We start from the raw sequence: 21,595 nt of genomic DNA, 5'->3' as shown, positions 1-21,595 counted from the left end.
TGGGGTGTAACTATTGTCTTTATTTTTTCCTCTGATAGTCAAGATAGTTAGATAGTTCTGTCAAAAATTCGTTCATGAATCAAATATTATTTATCGTTCTCACTCTCTGTGCTATACGTGACAGAGTATAAAAAAAGTTATAGGCCTACTAAAATATGCGGACATAATTTTTATACCATATAAAATAAAAAGAAGAAAACCAATCCTGTAAGTCGGGGTTCCGTATAGCCGATAGACCGTTATCCCGGGTTATACTGGGATATTATTTTTCGTTCCCTGGAGATAGATAGACCAATTATAAATGGCTAAAGACATAAACCATCCATTCCGTTACGAGAGCGCTCTCTCTCTCTCTAGCTATATTAGAATAATATAAAATCTAAATAAACAAAATGGATCGGTATTAATCTAATACCCCCAATTAAATTTAAATAAACATGACGGATAGAATCAAAAAGACATTTAGACTAACTCTGCTAGAGTGATGAATCAGAATGAGCTTTATTGCCAGGTATATTTTCACATACGAGGAATTTGTTTTCATGACAGAAGTACATCTTAATAATTAGCTATTTACAGTGCAACGTCTGCATATCGGTCATGTTACAGTGCTTGTTGTATCCTTATAATAATGGATACAGCATTGATGTGCATGCTCGCGATAACATATGAATTGCAGGCTATTCAAAAAATTAATAATTAAATAAATAAAGCTTTGAAGTTGCCGGTATAGACGAAAACATCGCGGATGAATTTAGACATTAAAGTTTTTACATTGTAATGTAATGTAGTTCATCGTGTAGATATGTAATGTAGGTCAAAAAACCTTGCAACGTGTACTGCGTTAGACTTAACTTAGACCAAGTCATTAGACTAAGTCGCTGTGGATAAAAGCGTCTGCAAAATGATAAAATGTAAATAAAAATATGAATTTATTCGAGACTCACTACAGCGCACACGCGTAAAATATCCACTACGTAGTGGATATAGTCCAGCTACGTCATCGTGCCACAGGCTGCAGCGAGGACCTCTTGTCTCCAGCTTCCTCCACTGCAGACAGCTGAGAAAGACGAAAGCGGAAACTAATTCAGTGCATTGTGGGAAATGTAGTTCGGAACTAACAAGGACCCTGTACACTTATTTCATTCACTTATATTAATTCAACTGTACCTTTTCAAATTAATTTATAATTTTTCAAATTGTATTCATTGAGTTAAAATCTCAAAAGAATCAGTTAACGTGGTATAAATACTACATTTACCATATCGCGTAACTGCGGTTGCTAGGATACCATGCAAGACAGACATGTCTTGTTTGTAAAAAAATATTCGAGACAGAGCGCATAGTAGAAGAGACTCGGTGGTTCCAAGTTAATGTAAGTTACTTTTCTAGAGTTACTAAAGTACTTTATCTTAACGTTTGTGGTTAACGGTTTATTTGGTATTTATTGTATTGTGTGTGTGTGTGTGTGTGGGATTTATTTCATTAAATAAATCCCAATTTAATGTTGTCTAGGAGGTAAATGCTCCCTGAAAGAATGACAGGACTGGGGATTTACAAACTGGACAATGGACAAAGTTACCCTTCAAACTGTTTCCCAATAAGATCATTTTTTCATCCAAGAAACGAAGGTGATTTTTATTCCTGTGATGACAAAGTTCACATGATCCTTCACAAATCCTTCTAATATGCTCAAGAAACATTTCTTATTAGTATCAATGTTGAAAATATTTGTGCTGCTTAATATTTTTGTTTCCTCATTATAGTACTTTTTTCAGTTTTCTGGCAGCATTCTATTAATTTGAAATAATAGATTCTAACGTCACTTGATCAGTTGAATGCGTCCTTGCTGAATAAAAGTGTTAATTTCTTTAAACAGTCTTACTGACTATTGTGGAAAACATGCCTATAAACTCTTAACATTTAAATAATAATAATAATACAGCTGAAATTATTGAACAGTCCACTGTAATATTATTTATTTTTCAAGGGGCTGGACACTGGCTTGTAGCAAACAGAAATACTTTGGAAGAGAGGACATCAAAAAGGAAAAACATTTCAGATTCACGTTTTGAAGTGCACTCTGGGAAACATGAAAAGAGACGAACAGAGAGTGCTAGCAACACTTTAGATGCTCAACTTTTTGTAAGAATGCTTATTACATTTGTGTGTTAATTCATTCATTTGTTTAAAATGTGACATTGATGTTCAATTTCTCTTTTAATATTCTTTATTGAACATACACGCAAACACTTCCACAATACTTCAGCTTACATTGCATTGTGTGGATAAGCCCTCTGACCTCTGTTCTGTTAACATCAGTGGCCAGCATTTGCAAACGGTAAGCCCCGTGTAAAGCATTGTTTAAAGTTAGTTTGTTAGATTAACCCAGTGGTTCTCAACAGGAGGCCTCAAGATGACATAAATGTTTAAAAAAAATTTTTTAAATCAAATATTTCTCAATGTAGCCATGTTTGACTTATTTTACCAAACATATAGATTTCTACAATATAATTACTTATTTTAATCTATTTCTGTAAATAAATTAATAAATCAATTAATTAAATATAATAATAAAAAAATTTATTTGCCATTACATCACAGAAGCATTTTTCTTTTTTTAAACAGGTCAAACTTGAGGGTTTGGAACAATTTGATAACACTGCATACATAAATGCTTCTGATAACCATTTAACTTTAGGTAATACAATATTTTGTACGTTTTATATTATTTACATTTTGTATATATATATTTATAGACTATATATGACATTTATAGTCGAAATTGTTTGCATACAAAACATATTCTTATATAATTTGTTTCAAGAACCCTTTGCCAGGTTTCCTGCACTGAGGGAATTGGAGCTGTCATTGAACAGTCTCCATGATTTGGAAATTCATGCTGAAGACTTCCAGAAATTGGAGGTGAGTTTGCTTGAATACTGGGATGGGATCATATTTCAACCTTGAAGACTTTAAGCAGACGTCACTGAGAATATTGTGATGATCAAAGAAGTTTGACATTATTCATTTGTTTCAGGTGTTGGATTTATCCTTCAATAACTTAACAGGAGAAAGTATATTAAATGTAGGCCTGCTACCACATCTGAAGGTGCTCCATCTGACTGGAAACCAACTGCAGATGCTTCCCCTCAATATGGCTGGACCTTGTACCTGCCCTGGAGAAAAGTAAATGTTTACTACTCTAGTTCCTTCACAAGACAAAATGTAGAATCCATAGTGCATAGATTTCACTGTAGTTTTCAGTCTCTGTATCATATAATCTTTTCTTTTTCAACAGCACAGAACAAGGTGTCTCACTATTTCAAACTCTGGAGGTATTGATGCTTGATGACAACAAATTATCTTCTCCAGGAGTGTTTATGAGCCTCGCTAACTTAAAGAGGTAAGTAAGCTTTTTTTATATAGAGAAATAGTTTTCTCTGGCATTTCTGGAATGTTTAAAGGAATTTCAGTCATATAACATAAAAGTCACTTTTAACAAGATAGATTATCTCACTAGGCCTGCATTACATGTGGCTTACAGGTGCTTAAATTGGATCTTAAACATAAACACCTTATTTATGCATGTATGAATGCAAATTTTAGTTTTCTGCACAAAAGGTGCAGCCATTACAAGCAGTTAGGAGTAACATTTGGTGGTCTATCAAGTCTTCTAGGTATAGATTGCCCTCTTGAGGCACAGCCACAAAATGTTCTTTTAATTTTTTTAAACAAAACAATACAGTAGCCTTAGTGTTGTAAACATTAATGTGTAGTGATTAAATGGCCCTGTTTTGTTTTTAGAAAATTGAAGTAATAAATTATAAACTAATAAATGAGGAAAATGCAAACAGGCAATGGTTAGCTCACATTGGAAATTTTATTTTTAAGAAACTGCACAAATTATTCTTTCATTCTCTTTCATTTTTATTTTCTTATTTAACTTTATTGTGCATTTAGACTTCGTCATCTCAACTTACAAGGAAATTACATCTCAGGAGTCCCATTCTTAGAACAGATGGCAACATTACAAGATGCCCAGACAGGCATTATGCCACAGAGCATCGGACAGAATGTGAACACAGTGAATGACAAGAGGACAAAGTGTTAGTATATTAAATTATTTATTTTTTAAATAAGACCAATTTTAAGTTGGAAAACAAGTTGTTTACATGTTCATTTATTTACGTTCTCTGCCAGATAGACTCTGATATCACAGTGAGCCAGCAAAAACCAGAACAAATATTGAAAGTAGGATTTTCTCTCTTATTTTTTATTCTCCTGTTTACAAACATCATATCAATTAAAAAAAAATTCAATTTATCAGAGATATTTATCAGCATTTTACAGTCTTACTTGCTTCTCAAATAGGAGGACAAACCATGTCTCGAAATGCATTCTGGTCCCTTACAATACTATCATCAGAGAAAGGAGGATGGATGCGCTCAGGGTCTTCGTCTACCTTTTCCAGAACTTTGTCATCTGAATTTGGCCAACAATGAGGTCTGTGTATTGCCTGCTGGCGGTTAAAAGGCTTTTGATTTGCTACAAACATAGACAGCTGAATGAAGTCATTGACAGCAGAGCTATTTGCCACTTCTTTCCTCTAGATAGCTGAGGAAGAGGCATTGTTGCCCGTGGCATTGTTTCCAAAGCTCAGTGAGCTTGTTATTCACTCAAACCCCTTGACAACACAGAGAAGTGGTAAGCTCACACATCCTCAGGCAGGCTCATTGTTAGTGCATTAAATCAACTAAATCTGACAAAAAATGCACATCTTTTTGTGTTTTTCAATACAGGCGATCCACCAATGCTGACCTGTTTTCTTCAAGACAAGCTGGGTATTAAGATAACACGCAAAAAAACAACTAATCTCATTAAGCGACATATACTCCATAAAAGAAAGGTGGCACAAATGCACAAGTTTGGATTTAGCACTTCATATTTTTAAAGTAAATCCTTTCAGAAACAATTTACCTTCTACTTAAACTTTCAGGTGAAAACCACACTTCCAAAATTTCCTTCGATCACGGCAAATCAACATGCTACAGAAACGCTCTTCTCCAAGAAATGTACTGGACAAGATAATCCTCTACCCTTAGAGTATGGGTTAACTCATGTATTTGGCTTCTCGTCTCAAACAAGCATTGACGACGAGGAAGACATTGGCATAGGCCAGGAGCATTTTGACTTGACAAGTGCAGACATATTCTTTGAGACGAATCAAAATGCAGAGCCGTTCTTTGTGACAGAGGTAATTTTGTTGCACCTAGAAACTAGAAGTCTACATATCAAGACTTGTATGATATGTATGTTAGAAAACTTTTGTTTGATTTAATTTTCCAGATGAATGGCTTAAATGAATCTGAATACCAAGAAGATCCAGATGATTCAAAGGAAACAGAACTGGAAAAAGGCAGCAAAGCATGTCCAGAAAAACTGATTGGTTATGAAATCTTACTTGATGACACACCTGAGCTAGAAATGCCTGAGTTTTCTGGTAGGAACTTTCCTAAACTCTGTTATTGACCTCTTGCTTTATTTGATTTAGTGCCGTTTGTTTGTTCCTGTTGTCACTGATTTCTCTCGATGCAGGAATTCAACAAGCCGTTAGTGTTTTGGAGCACATGCTCAAGAACCTGCTTGTATATAGAGATTCTAAAGCAAATCTGGACCTTCCACAGAAGCCGTACACCGAAAGAGAGAAAAAGGTAATTCATCAGTTATATACCGTGTATTCAGCATCTGTTATTAATAAGAATACAGAAACATTCTTTTCACAGATCAAAAATTTGCCTCCTTTGGGACCAAAGAAGTCGAAGGAAGAAAAAGTTGAAGAACTTCTTGCCCAAATAAAGGAGGTGAAAACGATAAGCAAAGTTCCATTAGGTAACAGATACTTCCTTTGTCATTTTATGGCAGGCTTTGAAATATACGTAGTCACTTATTTATTAAAATGACAAAACCGTGATGGAATCCAGTGTAATTAAGGAAGTCAAGCCTAGTGATGCTATTCCAGCAGGAAATATTTTCCAACTGAGCAGCAAATAAATTTCATCAACTAGCACAATCTAGCATGTTTTACAGGTCAACTAACAAGTACACTGCAGAGATGTTATAATGATTGTTCAGCGCTGTTTACTTTGAAATGCTCTATTTGGCTTTGCAGCTGTTCCTCTATTATTTCAACACTTAACAGATTGCTAGTGTGTAGGACTGCGCTACATGCATGAACTTCAATGGAATGATTTTGGATATGTCATCTAGGAAAACCTCCAAACTACTATTCAAACTAATATGAATAGATATTTCTGATATTAAACACATCATTACTCATAGAATGATATTAATTAAATGCACTTTTATATGTTGTCTATCCAGATAATGTACTCGAAGGAGGGAATAGTATTTGTAAGAGAGAATACGAGGAAGCACTGACGCTACTGAAGGACATGAAAAATAAGTACAGGACGGCTTATCTGAAAAGAGTGGAACAGGCAGCACAGATTGAGACTAAGATTATGTATAATCTAAACTAACAGGTGCTTTACTTTCTGATTTTACATGAATGAGTTAGTCTTAGTTTGCAATAAAACACTATTAAGATATTGGAGAGAGGGTGATTAATTGTGTGAGCTTTGTGTTGATTACAAATAAACAGTATATGTCATTGCTGTCAGATATATTGAGTTTGCAATAAATTTATTCTCATCATGTGCTGAGAGCTTATATGTCTAGATGGGCATGTGTTTTACCTCACATTCTTCTCTGAAATTAACGGTATATTCCCTGAGGGATTGCGTCAAAGACCTTTTCACATCAAAATTTGGTCACTCACTCATTCATCCATCCATCCATCCATCCAAATGATTTTTAAAATCACTTTATCTTTTTTTTTTTTTTTAAATATGACAACAGTTTTTATAACAACTTTTGAGTGTTTCTGACACAATTAAATAGCCTATGTGATGTTTTTTGGTCAGCTTGGGAAAAACGTGACCAAAAATTCACAAATTTTACCTGAAATATTAGAGCATTATGGTTTATTTTAGCTTTAAGTTTTGAAATGGGAAAAAACAAAAAACAAAGGGAACTAATGAGATGATTAATCAACACAGGTGGAAACTAATGAACTAATCCGGGAACACAGGAAAACTAGTCACCGGCAGGAAGAACAGAAACACAGGGAAATCTAAACACAACATAAACGTGACATATATATATATATATATATATATATATATATATATATTCATTTAACAATTTCAAAAAACTGATTTGAACTACAACATCAATTAACATGTTAATATATTTAGAACAGGACTAACTACAACAATGTGTAAACTGCTCCAGAAAATAATTACATAATTTTTACATCATCAATTTTATTATTTTATTGCCTATCACAGCTATGCAGATGATACCCAGATTTACCTAGCCTTATCTCCAAGCCGCCCGCAGTTGGAATCAGCTTCCAGAAGAGATCAGATGTGCTAAAACATTAGTCACATTTAAATGCAGACTCAAAACTCATCTGTTTAGCTGTGCATTTACTGAATGAGCACTGTGCAACGTCCGAACTGATTGCACTATATTTTATGTATAATCATTTTCTATTCTTAACTGTTTTAAATTCATTTTAAACCTCTTAAATCAATTTTTAAATCATTTTCAAAGTTTTTTTTATTGCTGTGATTATTTTTTTTATTATTATTTCTTTTCTTTTATGTAAAGCACTTTGAATTACCATTGTGTATGAAATGTGCTATATAAATAAACTTGCCTTGCCTTACATAAAAGCTTTTTTATTACATAAAATAGCTCTTGTTAAATATATATCAGCATAATATCAAATTTCAAGTCCATATACTGATACCGTGCAGCAGCAACTCAATTAGTATTTTTTAACTACTGTCAATATTACACACAATTTTTATATAAAAAAAAATTCTAAATAAACATATATCAGAATAATATCAGATTTGATGAGCTTGAAGCAGTTCACATTTTCCATAACTGATTATTTCTTTCTTTTTTTTGGTAATGTTTCTAAGATAATGTTTGTACAACACAGCAAGTTGGTTTTCCTGTAGGAGGCGCTTTAGATAAAAACCTAGAAGCTCTACAGAAACTCCCACAGACCGTCGTAGTTATAAAGTGCGGAGAAGTTTGAGAAGACAAACCCTGCATGTCCACAGTCTCCTGGAATATGAAGAAAAGAATGACCTACTTGAAACATCTTTTCATTTTGGTCACACTGCGATGCTTCGTTCAGGGTGAAACAGAGGCAGTACGACCAGGAAAAAGTAAGTGTCTCCATCAGAGAATAGTTTATTGGTAAATGGGCATCACACTTCGTTGCATCATTCTGCCAGCGAAACGATTGTATTGAAAATGCTGTGTGATGAAGTTATATTTTACAAGTTAATTTATAACGGCGCTTTCAGTGTTTCAAAGTCATTAAAATGATTGTCATTGCGGCAAAGGGTGTCTGTTATGTCCTTCATTAATATGTGTAAACAACGATATTATTATTAGTTCATTTCATTAAGACAACAAAACCCAGTAACCTTATTTTAATAATTTTTTTTCGTCCTTTTTCTCCATAAGGATGCCTTTTTTTGTCTCCCCAGCCATGTTTGCTAATAATGTTGTAATTAGTCTCCCTCAATATATTTGTAGGATTCAGTGAACATAACATTTTTATTAAAAAGTAAAATAAAAAAAGTGTCTCCAAGTTAAATGCTATAATCATAACTCCCCTTTAAAATGATGCACAATTTAATATATAACATATAAACTGTCATAATGCCATCATCATCATCCTCTGAGGATTTTTTATCACTATCTTGTATTTTGTCAGCTTCGTTAGTAAGAGACCCTGTTTTTTGTAGTAGACAACAGTTTAATGTTATGGTGCCATCTTTTAGTGTCATGACTTTGAGAAAAATGGCTAAATAAACTGTAAAACTTATGTATAGAAAAAAACCCATTTATAATTAGTGCTATTCTTGAAAATCAAATGATTATATGTTTGTGTTGCATACAGTGTCAGGTGTTTTCTGCACTTTTAAAGAGAAGACGTACAGGCCAGGAGATAGCTGGCACCCCTATTTGGAGCCCTTTGGATTCATGTTCTGCATGCGCTGTACTTGCACAGAGGTACGTATCCAACTTCCAAGTCTAAAAAACGACTTTTTAAAGTTTTCATATGCATTGTTTTTGTTTTGTTTTTACAGGTGATCATTCATGAATTCCCATAAGATTTAATGTTGCAATTTTCCTATACAGTCATGTAGGTGCATGCACATGTCAGATCCACATACTGTGTGTAATATGTCAATGTTTCTGTCTACTTTCATGTGGGTGTACATATAGTCTGGTCATGTGAAATGCAACAGCATCAAATGCCCTGTTCTGCGATGTGAAAATCCAGTGACGAACTCACAGCAGTGTTGCCCTCGTTGTGCAGGTAAAACATCACACTTTTCCAGGTCCCATTGTTTATGTAAATTGATATGAATGATTCTAATACGTTCTTATTTGAAATGTCTGATGGCTATTCTCATAATCACAGATGAGCACAGAACTCCTGCTGGTCTGCGGGCACCCATTAAAACCTGTAGGTATAATGGAAGCACTTATCAAACAGGGGAAACATTTGCCAACCATGAGCTTTTCCCATCCCGTCAGTCAAACCAGTGTGTCATGTGTACTTGCTCTGTAAGTATTTATGTCTTTTTTATATCATTATTGTTGCTGTCACCATAGTACATCATTGAACATAGGGATCTAACCTCAAACAGTTTAAAAATCCTTTATAATAAAGTGTTTTGAAAGACAGCATCGCAGAGCAGGCGTAAATACAGTATTTCTGTAGCTCAAACAGTAGAGGGAAGCGCTAGCAATACCAAACTCTTGGGTTCCATGTGTACCTTGAATACAGTGTAAGGCGTTTTGGATAAAAGGCTATGCTTTTAAAATGAAATATAATGCATTCACCATATTACCTATTTCCTTAAAATAGTGAATATAGTTATATAGTTTCATAGACACATAGATATTAAAAGAAAATTTAATAATAATGTCTAAAAGAAATGTTTGGTTTTAGGATCTATAAAACCATGCATAATGTAAAAAATGTTACGTCTCCTTCCACGGTTTCATATGTTATTGAGACATTTACTGGCCTGATATTATATTAATTTAAAAAAAAGTAATTTATCCTTGCTTTCCCCCATGTTGTCAGGCACTGATGCTGAGGTGCTGATTTGAATAGTTTTGTCAATTTCTGATTCTTAATATTTTCTCTTAAAGAATGGGAATATATTCTGTGCATTGAAAACCTGTCAGCCCATTACATGCTCCTCACCAGTGTCAGTCCCGGATACTTGCTGCTTAGTGTGCAAAGGTGAGAATACATATGCAATTTAAAGTATTTTAGGTGTGAATGCTACTGAGATGCATCCAATTTCAAAATTAATATTACAAGCTGTATTCATGTTTTAATTTCACCCCTGATTGTGGTGATTAAATAGCATTGTCTCCTTTGAATAAACAGAAAGTGCAATTGATATCAATTCTGCATCATTTGAGGACGGAGGACAACAACTGAACAGAGGAGTTGTATGTATAAAATTTTTCAGAGGACTCACTGTACTCTTTAACACTATCAGATATCTCTAAATTATTAAATAATCAAAACTTGACTTGTTTTGCACAGTCTACTACATGCTTTCTGCGATCTGATTGATAGTTTATATACTGTATATAAATATATATATAACTAAAAAGTCTTTAAGGTGGCACCATCTTTTTCTGTGAATTTTCTACTGATTTTTTAATGTAAATGCAAGAATAACGTTTATATTATTGATAATATTTAATGAGGAACACTTACTGGACTGTAACAACTTTACTTATTAGTATTTAGTTATTAGTCTTTTAAATGTGAGTATCAAATATAATACATCAGGCTTTTGAGGAAACATTTATTTGTACAACCTCTCAATCATTATTGTATTGCAATCCCCCATTAAACACTACAGAGCTTTGCTCATAAAACTAAGCATAATAATAAATCATCTTAAAAAGACAACTGATAGTGACAACTGATATTTATAAGCATTTTCATCTAACTTTTTGGCCATGTAAATATCATCAGCTGCAACAAATTGCATATTTTTTTGCTTATTTGGGCCTCTAAATAAAATTGAGGTGTTTTTTCCTCCTTGAGTATGAGCCTTCATATTCTGCTATTTCATACTATATGAGCCATTAAAGCCTGATGTATACACAGTATGATGCTCAACTAGATTTTGTTTTGTTTTGTTTTAATTATTTAGTATGTCAGGTTTTACAGGGTTGTTTTATTGTTTCATTCATGCTACTCTATATATTAGTCCAGAGTTACAACATTTGTTGTTATGTGTCCTGAAACACAAGAGGCATTCTGTGGATCAGTGTGCTGCGGAACAGGTCAGAGGTCGCTCAGTTAGGGCCACGCCGTCGACACTGCGGGGGTCTCCCCGAGGTCTCAACCTACAGACCCTACACCTCAAAGGAGCTTCTGAAACTACTGTTAAAATTCTTCTACAGCGCAAACATCAGAGAGGTAAACTGTAATGCACCACTCTTTCCAAATATCAAGAATTGCTCATCAAAATCCAATGAAGTCATATCCTGTCAAAGTAATGTAGGGTTTCTGACTTTGTCTAAGCGTGTGTGTACAGTGGCAAGACGTATTCTCATGGCGACGTGTGGCACCCGGTGCTGGGGAAGGTCTTGGAGTGCATCCTGTGCACCTGCAGGGACGGCTTTCAAGAATGCAGGCGCATCACGTGTCCCAACCAGTATCCATGCCAACATCCCATAAAGATAGAGGGGAAATGCTGTAAGATTTGTCCAGGTAGGCATATGTGTGATATTATATTTGCAATGACTTAAACTTCATGGTTTATCAGTGTGTTTCATTCAACTTGGTTTCCAGAGCTCAAAGCAGAGAGCAACAGGACAGAGTGTTACATTGCTCAAGACAATAACAGTCTCTTGGTGTATAAAGTTGAACCCCCATCAGCTGCTCAGTCAGAAGATAAAGTACGGATGATTGCCATTGAGAGACAAGGAGCCACGGAAGTAGAGGTGCAAGTCTGGAAAACGGTTGAAGGTGATTCAAACAAGTTATAATATTGAGCATCAACAGGTTATGTTATTTTTGTGCAGTCATTCCAGAATATTTCAGACTTACAGTTTAAACACATCATTTCTATCAGTCCCGGAACAACCTATTGTTTAGGGTGAAAATAGAAGAAAAGATTCTTTCACTTTACCAGATTTCATCCAAATTCTTAGTCACTGTCCTATATTTTATAAATCAATTTGATAAATCTTTGCCAGTTCTCAGCTGCAAGATAAGGTTGTGTATTATCGCACTGGAATGTTTTTTTTTTGTAATGTTAAGGTAACAATACGGTTCTTTTTGTTAACATTTTTAAACTAAATTAATCAACATACAACAATGAAAAATACTTCTGAAGCATTTATGAATCTTAGTTAATTTTAATTTCAACATTTCTTAATTGTTGTTTAAAATCAAAAGTTGCATCTGTTAATATTATTGAACACACCTGAGCTAACATAAACTAACAATGAACAGTTGTATTTTTATTAACTAATAAGAATACAGATTAATAAATACTGTAACAAATGTAATGGTAATTGTTAATGCTAGTTAATGCATGAAGTAGCATTAACAAATGTGACTCTATTGTAAAGTTTGACCTTGTTCTTTTGTTTTTTTTTACCTCAAACCTGTCTTCTAATCTTTGCAGGTGTTTTGCATCTGATGGAGACAGGTGACGTTCAGAAGAAAGACCTCATAGACCATCCGGAAAATTACATTTTGCTGACTACATTAGATGAGGGTATGTTTCATTCTAAATTAGTTTTGCATTAGTTTAGAATTATTGCTTTATGAGACACAGAAGGTCATACAATACACAGTACCACATATTTAAACATTGAGCTGTGTATTTTGTTAAAATTGAGTTTGATTTAAAAAACTTTTTTTCTTTTTGGTGAGTAAAAGTTAAACATATTCCTCTCCTTATATGTCAACCTATATGATTTAAACAGCCCTGAAAACACAGAGTCTAGGGACGAAACTAAATATTTGAGCTTAGAGTATTTACAGCTGCCAGGAAATATGAGAAGTTGAAGGAGACCAAAGGAAATTGAACATGGCTAACATGAAAAGTAAAGAAAGGTTTTTGATTTCCTTTTTACAAATTTTCTGTCTAACGATTTCAGCAAGTCACTCTTAATGCATTTTGTGTGCATTGGCTGTCTTTCAGCTTAAATGCTGAATTGCCAGACAGACTAAGGCCTGTTTGACACGGCACGCTAAAGCAATCCGTATGGTTTTTGCCATACAGTATGTATTACAGTATTCGCAGAAATCACTTTTTTTATATATATAGAGATGCAATGCTATGGAAGTCCGTTTCCGATCCAGGATAAAAAAGATAATTACAACTGTTTTATATCTCCCAATCTGACTTTTTCTGTGACGATTATGAGACATATGACATATTTTTCCTTGAATTTCTGAGTTTATATCTCGCATTTCTGTTTTTTTTTCTGCCACAGATTAAAATTGGTAATTGTGACTCAACTATTATTTTTTTCCTATAATTGCGAGTTTATATCTAGCAGTTCCGACTTTATATCTTGCAATTTTCTCAGAAACGTGAGATAAAAGCTCAGAATTGTGAAAAAAGTCTTTTTTAAAATGTTTTGATCCCATGGCAGAAACAAGCTTCCATATAATTCAGATGCAATTAACTTTCAAAAACCCTAATACATTTATGCTTCGCTATGAAACAGGCCTTTGCAGTAAAACTTCTGCATGCAACTTAATTTTTCCCAGTTTGGATTGTCCTTTCCTTTTTATGTTTGCACAGACGCTTGGAGAAAGTTCAAAGAAGAAGAGGACAAGCAGAAAGACTCGAGTAAGATTAGGAGCTGTGAAGACGGGATCAAGGAAGTGGTGAAGTACTTAAACCCTGAACAGCTGGACAGTCTTTGCACTTCTTAGTCTCCTCCCCACTCTAACACTGTGCCATCCCAGTCTGACACTCATTTTATTACCAGAAGAACACACACACCCACACTCACACAATGTGCATGTAGTACAAAACCAGATGCTGGCAGCAGGTAGTCTAAAGATCTTGTTTATTACTATGAGTCAGTTTAGCGCAAGTCTTTATGAGTTTGACATCCCAGAATTCTTTCTGAGACCTTGTTTTTGTTTTTTCCAGAGGCCTTGAGGTCAGTCCTTTTTGTTGCATTGTTGAAAAATGCACGTTTGATGAGAAAAGTGAGTGAATATATGCTATTTGGTTGGAATTATAAGGAAGTACGAGTTTAAAACAATCATCATCATCATCATTAAAATGAATGATTTATGTAATTTTAGCAAGCATCCACTGTATGTACATAAGAGGAAAAGCAAAGGATGATATAGACAAGCTTATTGGCCAGAATGCTTTTATAAAGTTGACGTAGGCCACATTTTTTTCCCCACTGTTCTTAGTTATACGCTACTCATATATGGAGCATGGATAAGATAAAAATACACTATTTATTGTAAAGTCAAAGCAGCCAACATCTTTAATTCAATAGAATATTTTTCTGCCTATCTTCTATGCAGAAAATGTTTTGCATTGTAATGTATGTAGCGTGTGTATTGATCTGATTATGTATAACTCGTATGCACTTAAAATGATGAGAAATATATTGGGCTGGTGTCCTGACTAACTAATATAAAATTGTATTGAAAGATTTCTTTTATAGACTGTTCTTATGTTCTTGTTTTTAAACGTTATTTTGATATGGAAGCCTGTTTCTGCCAAAAAAAATCAAAATAAAATAAATTAATAAAAAAGGTAGTTGCAAATTTTTATCTAATAATAGGTTGTTTGTACATAACGTCATTGCTGTGGCGCGAAATGCATCTGGAGGGCAATAAGTGATTTTTCTTTCTAGGAATCGCTAGCAGAAACTTGTTTGCTAAACGCCACATGTAGACACAATGTAAGTAAGATATTATAGTTGCAGTTTAGAGAGCTTCATTGTTTATAATGGAACATTATGAGTGACAGCTATGGAAGCGCCATTGGCTCGCTTTCTAGGCTATAATCAATTCAGAATTTGAATAAAAGTTTTTTTTTCATACTGCTATCAGGACCAACGGCCACATACACTGTACATGCAGCAAAGTTTCAGGAGTGAAATATAACCCGCATCCCTCATATAAATGTGGGATTCACTTTCGAAATAGCTGGTTTGCAAGCAGGGTTAGTTGCTTAACCTATATCCACCGCCTTGATGGCAGGCAAATATTTCAATTTAGTTGAAAAAATCGCTCCTCTTCATAACATAAGGATCCGGTCCAACATATGTTGTGATTTTCTGTTTATAACTTTCTCTTGTAATAGTGTCTAAACCATTACCTTTCCTCCTTTTCATCTATTCTGCTTTTCACTTCCTGCCCTCCGTCTGAATTCCGTGTGTCATCAGAATCACGTGATTACAAACATGGTAACTTTTTTCTCTGAATTCTGAGATTACGTCTCGAAATTCTGTAATTTTTCACCACAGAATAAAAAATAATAAAAGGTAATTGTGAATTTTATCTCACAGTTCTGACTTCTCAGAGTTTAAACCTTGTAATTGCAAATTATAAAATCAACTGCGAGTTAACATTGCGCAATTGAAAGATAAAGTGTTTATATCTTGTAATTCTGAGTTTACATTCTGAGAGAAAAAAAGTAAGAATTGTGAGATATGAAGTCATAAGTACCTTTTTTAATTTTTTTATTCTGTGGCAGAAATGGGCTTCCATATTATGGCCTAATGCAATAATTATAATAGGAAATCTTTTTTTTTTTTTTTGATAATGCTGGGTATTAGGTATCAAACATCCATGTACTAAAGCAGGTCATTAGTTCACATGATCATTGATACTGATGAGAAACTTTTCATAATGTTGTAAATGAGAAGCAGACATGATGGGATGTTTATTTTGAGCTGGAACGAATAATCCGTTGCGACATAAATGAGAAGAAACCTGTTGCGGCCCGTCATCATGACGGGCTCCTGACATCGTTTGTTCTTCCGTCATGTTAATCACAATGAACCGAGACGGGCCGTCGAACCCAGATTGGGGCAGTTCAGGGAGTTGTGACTAATATCCCCTCTCTCTAGATCCCAAAAGCCCACTTTCCTCTTCTATCACAATGAGTCATTGTGCTGGCCGCACACAAAGTGCCAGACGGTGCTGTTCATCTCTCACTGAAGGCCTGACAAAATATTTTGAAACAGAAGCCCCTCAGTTGCAGACCTTAATAGTCACACAATGAAGCTGTGAATTATTTCCGCTGGCTGTTGGATCTAACAGTTTCTGGCAATTTGTTCTCTTTGAACGGCTTTGGAGGGAGACAAAGGGGATTTTACTGTGTGCTCCTATTTCATTTTCTCTCTTTGTGTATGTTAGTTTAAGGGGATGGTCGGACATCCCGTTTGATCCGTACGCAGGCCGTCGTTTCACAAAAAGAGCCCTTTATAATGTTGAGAACCTTTCGATTTGTTATGTCCATGTTGATTTGATGGAGTCTGAAATGGTTTCAGCTCTGTGGGGTTCGACGCTTGCGAATTTGATTTTAATCATAGCTCTATTGGCACCTTCGCGTTTGGCTAAAGGTTTTGAATTTCAGCTATGCATGCTTAGTCTTGGCTCTGGCAATCTGAACAGCTGGGGGCAGTCACTGGGTATAAATCAGGTGAATGGGTCAGTTCTCTGTGTGAGTTTTTCTGCTCAGCTTTTCTTCCCATTGTTGCATGTAAAAGTGTAAATGGACTTACGTTTTATACCACTGTGATGTTCAGCAGCTATTTGAAAGTGCTATTTGCCTTTTTTCCCTTTGATTTATTACTCTTCTCATAGAACATCCTATATGAAGGCAGGTGATAAAACCAGACAAATATGCAATAGTGGATGAAGTATAAAATATTACCCAAGAAAAATATTACTTAAAGGGATAGTTCGCCCAAAAATTTAAATTCTGTCATTAATTACTCACCTTCATGTCGAAAGTGACCGTGTTCCGCCATTATGGAAAGTACCACAATGCATGCATGTGCTTTTCTCTGCATGTAAACGATGCATGCGCGTGGTGCTGCTGACGTAGAACATGCTTTGCGCCTTGTTTACGTGCAGAGGAAAGCACGCGCATGCATCGTGGTACTCTCCATAATGGCAGAACACGGTCACTTGGAGGAGAAGAATTGTTGAATGAAGTCGTTATTTTAGTTTTTTGTGCACAAAAAGTATTCTTGTATAAATTATTCTACGCTTGAACCACTGATGTCACATGGACCATTTTGTCGATGTTCTTGGTACCTTTCTGGGCCTTCAGCGTGGTAGGACCCTTGCTGTCTATGGAAGGTCAGAAAGCTCTCGGATTTAATCAAAAATATCTTAATTTGTGTTCTGAAGATCAATGAAGGTCTTATGGGTTTGGAACAACATGAGGGTGAGTAATTAATGACAGAATTTTCATTTTTGGGTGAACTATCCCTTTACACTTCAGTATCTGAAAATATCAATTTAACTTACTGATAATTCAAGTGTGCAAAAATCAAGATAACAAATTTTTATTTAAATGAATAAAAAAATGTTTGTAAATGTATGGTGACAAATAGTGTATACATATATTTAAAAAATGGAAGTCACATGGGGCAAAGTGTGTTAAGATTTTAACAAGAACTCAACTTGACTCAATTCTTTAATCACATAACAATTGACTTCAATACGTGCAGAGGAAAGCACGCGCATGCATCGTGGTACTCTCCATAATGGCAGAACACGGTCACTTGGAGGAGAAGAATTGTTGAATGAAGTCGTTATTTTAGTTTTTTGTGCACAAAAAGTATTCTTGTATAAATTATTCTACGCTTGAACCACTGATGTCACATGGACCATTTTGTCGATGTTCTTGGTACCTTTCTGGGCCTTCAGCGTGGTAGGACCCTTGCTGTCTATGGAAGGTCAGAAAGCTCTCGGATTTAATCAAAAATATCTTAATTTGTGTTCTGAAGATCAATGAAGGTCTTATGGGTTTGGAACAACATGAGGGTGAGTAATTAATGACAGAATTTTCATTTTTGGGTGAACTATCCCTTTACACTTCAGTATCTGAAAATATCAATTTAACTTACTGATAATTCAAGTGTGCAAAAATCAAGATAAAAAAATAGGGTATTTAAATGAATAAAAAAATGTTTGTAAATGTATGGTGACAAATAGTGTATACATATATTTAAAAAATGGAAGTCACATGGGGCAAAGTGTGTTAAGATTTTAACAAGAACTCAACTTGACTCAATTCTTTAATCACATAACAATTGACTTCAAAAATTCAACACCCACTGTGCGAACAAACTAGTTCTATATTATTTAAAAATGCTACAGCAGCAGGACAGATGTGTGAGCATTAATTTGCATTATTTTAATGTTACTTAGTTTTTACCTGTGCTTACACATTTAGAGTCAGTCATGAACAAGTGAATTGTTACTGGATACTCACTCTGACTGGATCATGAAATCTTAAGAGTTGTTGACTGGAGAACTTCTGTGATCAGATCTGTCTAAATGAATTGTTCAAAGCTTTTTGCAAACTGATTCAACAGGTTAATTAAAAAGAATCAGTTTGTTCCTGAATTATACACTTCTATCTTGTTTTAGAGAGTGTGGTGATTTCCACTGTTCAAAATAATGATATGTTTTTATCAAATGTGGTGAAGAAAGCATAATGTAGTGAAGTAAAAATTTCTCAAAATAAAAATACTCAGATAAAGTATAATTGAGCTGATATAAAAACTGTCCACCACTGTGAATATGTAATGTTTCTGCCTCTGAACTGCTGCTCTGCATGGCGCCTGCAGATTCACAGTCTCTAAGCAACTGAAACAATATTCAAAGGGAGCTAAACTGGGTTAAGCTAATTAACTCTGATGGATTGGTTAGCTTTCGTAGCTGATTAAGGTGTTCATGTAACCTGTAAATTAATGTGCCATCCAAATACTTCAGAAGGTTTTTTTGTACCCCATTTCTCTCTCTGCTTACTTGAGTTGGCCTTGATCGTTTCAGCCAATGATCTGAATCATGCTAAGCAAGCACTGAACAGCCTGTCATGAATCCAGTCAAGAATTTGCCTTTCCTGATCCCTGCTGGAAATGGTAAGGACACCATTACTGATCAATGACTGTAATCATTATCATTTACTCACCCTTGTGTCATTCCAAACATGTATGTTTTCTTTCTTTTGTAGAATATGAAAGTAAATCGTTTGAAGAATGTCCATGCTGCTCTGTTCCATACAATGAAAGTGTATGGGGACCAGGAACTGTCAAGCTCTAAAAAGAAAATCAACCATAATAAAAATGCACTAAATATATACTAATTTTGTGTGAGGAACAGACTGAAATCACTAAGAGTTTCATGCCTTGAAAATCTTTCTTGCTCATGGTCACCATTCACTTTCATTGTATGGAAAAGAGCAGCTTGGATCCTGCTATAAATAACTGCTTTAGTGTTTGACAGAAGAAAGGAAGTCATATGGGTTTCAAAACCCATGAGTGAATACATGATGATAGAATTTTCATTTTTGGGTGGACTATTCCTTTATGATTATCCCTTCACTGAGGATAATAAATGCTGCTAAAAGTTCTGCCAAAATTAAAGTATTATGAATATAACAAAAATTTACTTCCAAACAGTACTGATTTAACTGAGAACAGACTACATGGCCTTTGCCACGGAAAACAGTAATTAAGCCACATCAACCCATGATGGATGGGTGTCATATGGCCGGTTAACTAATATGACAGAATGATGAATGATGATGTGAAATGTTTTAGAGATAATCAGGGCTTGTATTCATGCCAAGTTTTGCACATGTGCAGTGTTTCAGTGCATTCAGTGACATTTGTAAAGAGATCACAGGTTCTATTTAGTAATCGGAATCAGAAAAATACAAATTTTTGCTTGATTTCAACAAGACAAATCCAGATGTGAGCACCCCACACCCTAAAAATAACCCCAAAGACATCAAATCCCAGAAAGGTGATGCATGCTCTGCCTTTTCCAATCATGTTCTGCATATTTTCCTGTTTTGACAAAGAACAGTGGTCCTTCAGCCAAATGCAGTTATATCATCCCGTCAGACGAGCGTGTGTAAAAATCTGCTTTCAATTAATACACAATGATTTATTCTTTAAGAGCTCTGCATGAGAACAGTGAGGGGGATTAGAAAAATAAATCACTGCTCAAAGTTTGAGTTATTGCTGTTTGATGTATTTTGTTGGCATTGATCAACAAAGCAAGACTCTCTCATGCCTGCGAGCTCTGCCCGGACTTAAAAGGCTTCTTCAGAGATGCAGATTCTCCGTATTAATTGTTTTACACTTAATGAACTTTTATGAGGGTCTGTAAAAATTAAAGGAACTTAAAAAATCTTGAGTTCAAGTACTTGCTTAATAGGTTATTTCAACCACAAGCAGGGTCGATGTACAAAAGGGAAGCGGGAGGAGTCACATGGGTAAATATGTAGCTAATTAAAATGTGAATATTCAGTAATGAGTGGATAGTGTTTGTCACATGTGTGAGTTAGGAATGACAGGATAGAAAAATCTTGTGGGCTGAACCTACAAAAGCCCTTCTGATTTTGTCAGATATGTATTTTTACATGAGCAGAAAAGACAGTGGAGCAAAATATGAAGCACTCAAACAATATTTAATGGCTCTGCAGAGTGCCCAAGGCCAGTTTGAATTTAATAATGTGGGTTCACTTGATATATTTTGAAAAGGCCTATTGATTTATTCCACCTGGGCTGAAAAATGCATTCCACTTCTCAGCGGCTATGCAAGAGCAATCTAATTGAAATCGTACGGTGGCCAAAAGTGTTAAATCGCATGGATGGACAGAACAAGATAGGTGGAAGAGAAGAGCTTAAAGGGGTTATATGATGTGATTTTTTATTTTTCCTTTCTCTTTGGAGTGTTACAAGCTCTTGGTGATGACAGGATAGAAAAATCTTGTGGGCTGAACCTACAAAAGCCCTTCTGATTTTGTCAGATATGTATTTTTACATGAGCAGAAAAGACAGTGGAGCAAAATATGAAGCACTCAAACAATATTTAATGGCTCTGCAGAGTGCCCAAGGCCAGTTTGAATTTAATAATGTGGGTTCACTTGATATATTTTGAAAAGGCCTATTGATTTATTCCACCTGGGCTGAAAAATGCATTCCACTTCTCAGCGGCTATGCAAGAGCAATCTAATTGAAATCGTATGGTGGCCAAAAGTGTTAAATCGCATGGATGGACAGAACAAGATAGGTGGAAGAGAAGAGCTTAAAGGGGTCATATGATGTGATTTTTTATTTTTCCTTTCTCTTTGGAGTGTTACAAGCTCTTGGTGCATAAAGAAGATCTGTAAAGTTGCAAAGACTAAAGTCTCAAATCCAAAGA

General features: G+C 35.0%; 2 protein-coding genes across 2 annotated transcripts; both read left to right on the top strand.

The window, feature by feature from the left end:
- Nucleotides 1-1,317: 1,317 nt before the first annotated feature.
- xrra1 (X-ray radiation resistance associated 1) lies at nucleotides 1,318-6,620 on the top strand. The gene is made up of 18 exons (XM_016228664.1): nucleotides 1,318-1,375; nucleotides 1,516-1,631; nucleotides 1,991-2,145; nucleotides 2,270-2,341; nucleotides 2,629-2,701; nucleotides 2,828-2,925; nucleotides 3,041-3,189; nucleotides 3,302-3,406; nucleotides 3,964-4,109; nucleotides 4,208-4,254; nucleotides 4,375-4,506; nucleotides 4,614-4,707; nucleotides 4,803-4,909; nucleotides 5,000-5,257; nucleotides 5,350-5,503; nucleotides 5,599-5,714; nucleotides 5,787-5,892; nucleotides 6,385-6,620. Exons 2-18 carry the CDS (start codon nucleotides 1,523-1,525, stop codon nucleotides 6,540-6,542), a joined length of 2,079 nt encoding a protein of 692 aa, XP_016084150.1. The 5' UTR covers nucleotides 1,318-1,375; nucleotides 1,516-1,522; the 3' UTR covers nucleotides 6,543-6,620.
- Nucleotides 6,621-8,152: 1,532 nt separating this feature from the next.
- On the top strand, nucleotides 8,153-14,510 carry chrdl2 (chordin-like 2). The gene is made up of 11 exons (XM_016228719.1): nucleotides 8,153-8,309; nucleotides 9,053-9,165; nucleotides 9,382-9,475; nucleotides 9,581-9,726; nucleotides 10,321-10,414; nucleotides 10,565-10,629; nucleotides 11,449-11,617; nucleotides 11,723-11,911; nucleotides 11,993-12,169; nucleotides 12,834-12,926; nucleotides 13,965-14,510. The coding sequence occupies exons 1-11, from the start codon at nucleotides 8,192-8,194 to the stop codon at nucleotides 14,096-14,098; spliced, it is 1,392 nt and encodes a 463-aa protein (XP_016084205.1). The 5' UTR covers nucleotides 8,153-8,191; the 3' UTR covers nucleotides 14,099-14,510.
- The last annotated feature ends 7,085 nt before the right edge of the window (nucleotides 14,511-21,595 follow it).

This window comes from Sinocyclocheilus grahami, unplaced genomic scaffold, assembly GCF_001515645.1.
Source record: "Sinocyclocheilus grahami isolate Dianchi unplaced genomic scaffold, SAMN03320097.WGS_v1.1 scaffold344.1, whole genome shotgun sequence".
In the NCBI taxonomy this organism is placed as follows: Eukaryota; Metazoa; Chordata; class Actinopteri; order Cypriniformes; family Cyprinidae; genus Sinocyclocheilus; species Sinocyclocheilus grahami.
Note: the sequence above shows the minus strand (reverse complement) of the source record. Positions and strands in the feature narration are given on the sequence as shown.